The 2,374-nt window shown below is 33.2% G+C and overlaps 1 protein-coding gene across 1 annotated transcript; it reads right to left on the minus strand.

Annotated features, from left to right (window-relative positions):
* Window positions 1-654: 654 nt before the first annotated feature.
* Window positions 655-1,437, minus strand: LOC139854429 (uncharacterized). The gene has a single exon (XM_071843734.1). The coding sequence runs from the start codon at window positions 1,435-1,437 to the stop codon at window positions 655-657; it is 783 nt and encodes a 260-aa protein (XP_071699835.1).
* Between the last annotated feature and the right edge of the window lie 937 nt (window positions 1,438-2,374).

Genomic DNA, 2,374 nt, shown 5'->3' on the forward strand with positions numbered 1-2,374 from the left:
ATAAGCCTAAAATTTATAGAACTCATTTTCGGATCACCTTTTATTTTAAAATCATATAAGTTCGAATTAAACTTCTCTAAATAATAATCGAAATGTCCAACGAGTATTACAATCACTTAATATTTATTTTTAATATACTTTTATATATATATATATATATATATATATATATATATATATATATATATTGTTATGTTTTAAATAATAACTATTATAATATCTTATTTTATTTTATCTTACATAGTAAATTCAGATAATTGATTTATATAATATTTCAAATTAATATATATGTATATATATATATATATAATTAAATATATACATATCTATTTACAAATAGTTGTTCGTGAATCATCGAGAATGGTCGAAGGTCAATTGAACATATGAACATAGTTCCAAAATTTTCGAGACTCAACATTACATACTTTACTTATCGTGTCAGAAATATATAAAGATTAAGTTTAAATTTGGTCAGAAATTCCCGGGTCATCACAAATAATACCCTTGTCGCATAATGCGTCCAACTATAGTTCTATAACCAGAATGCTGTGCACATAATCCCTCATGCATTTCCTTGACTACATCAATTGCTTGCTGTGGTGTTAAACACCTTAAATTTGGTCCACTGAAGGATTTTCTATAAAGTATTCCATTTTACAGGACGTAAAGTGGTGCACTAACTCTTATCCGTCTTGCCTCCATGACATCTGTTGGCAGTGTTCCATCCTGCAAATATTTCACATAGGGGGTTATCCAACCTGATTCCCTTTCTTCAACTGTTGTAACCACTATCGTTTCATCAACCGATTTATCTTTTAAGTCCTCCACCAAAACTTTCTTGTGCAAATGATCAAATGTTAATGTTGCTAATTTGCTCAAAACATCTGCCTTCTTGTTTTTATTTCTTGGTATCTGCACGACCTCTATGGTCTCGAAATGTTTTGATATTTTCTCAACTAATTGCAAATATTGTTTCATAGAGACATATTTAGCTTCAAACCCTCCATTAACCTGTTGTGCCACAATTTGAGAATCAACATATGCATGCAAATGTTTTATTCCCATTTCTGACGTTATACGGAGGCCGGAAAGCAATGCTTCATATTTTGCTTCATTATTAGATGCATAGAAACAAAACCGCAATGCATACATGTGCTCCTCACCTTCTGGACTGGTAAGTACTAACCCTGCACCAACACCTTCCTCACTTGATGCACCATCAGTGTGCAACTCCCAAACATGATTACTAGCTATAACGTTTGGCGGATGATCGACCTTTTTTGTTGTTTCTAATAAAAAATCTGCCAAAATTTGACCTTTGGCTGCATGTCGAGGTGAAAAATTTATTTCATATTCTCCCAATTCAATTGCCCATTTTGCTAATCGTCTTGATGACTCTGGATTTCTCAAAATATGTTTTATCGGCTGGTCTGTCATTACCAGGATTGAATGTGCCTGAAAATATCGCCTGAGTCGCCTAGCTGTGTGTTAAAACATACACCAATTTTTCAATTGGTGGATAGTTAACTTCACTCTGCTGCAATACTTTACTGACAAAGTATATATGCATTTGTACTCCCTTTCGTTCTGCGATCAAGACCAAACTGATGGCCTCTGCGGAAGCAGCCAAATACAAAATTAACGTTTCTCCTTCTATCGGTGCAGTTAAAGTAGGTAATTCTTTCAAGAGTTGCTTAATATCTTGAAAAGCTTTTTCTGCTTCCTCTGTCCACTTAAAATCTTTTTTGTTCAAACAGCTTTTTAAAACCTTCATAAATGGTAACGATCGATCTACTGCTCTTGATAGAAACCTTGTTAAAGCTGCTAATCGTCCATTCAGGCTTCGAACTTCTTTTTTTGTTTTAGGAGATATCATATTTTCAATTTCTTGAATCTTTTTTGGATTAGCCTTGATTCCTCTCTCTGTAACAATATAACCTAAGAATTTGCCTTCTTCTACACCAAAAGTACACTTCTTAGGATTCAATTTCATATTGACCTTTCGTAATGATTCAAATATTTCAAGAGTATCTCTGAGCATGTTGTCTTCTGTATGGCTCTTGATGACAATGTCATCAACCTAGGCTTCTACATTTTTACCTATTTGATCTTTAAATGCTTTATCAATTACGCACTGGTAAGTTGCCCCTGCATTCTTTAATCCTAAAGGCATCATGATATAGCAGAAAATTCCAACTGGTGTGTGGAATGTTATTTTATCTTGACCACGTATTGCTATTGGGATTTGATGATATCCCTTGAATGCATCCAAAAAGTATTTAAACTGATACCCACTTACAGACTCCACTTTCCAATCAATTTCTGGTAAAGGATAATTGTCTTTTGGACATGCTTTATTTAAATCTGTGAAGTC

This window comes from Rutidosis leptorrhynchoides, chromosome 6 (assembly GCF_046630445.1).
Source record: "Rutidosis leptorrhynchoides isolate AG116_Rl617_1_P2 chromosome 6, CSIRO_AGI_Rlap_v1, whole genome shotgun sequence".
Taxonomy (NCBI): Eukaryota; Viridiplantae; Streptophyta; class Magnoliopsida; order Asterales; family Asteraceae; genus Rutidosis; species Rutidosis leptorrhynchoides.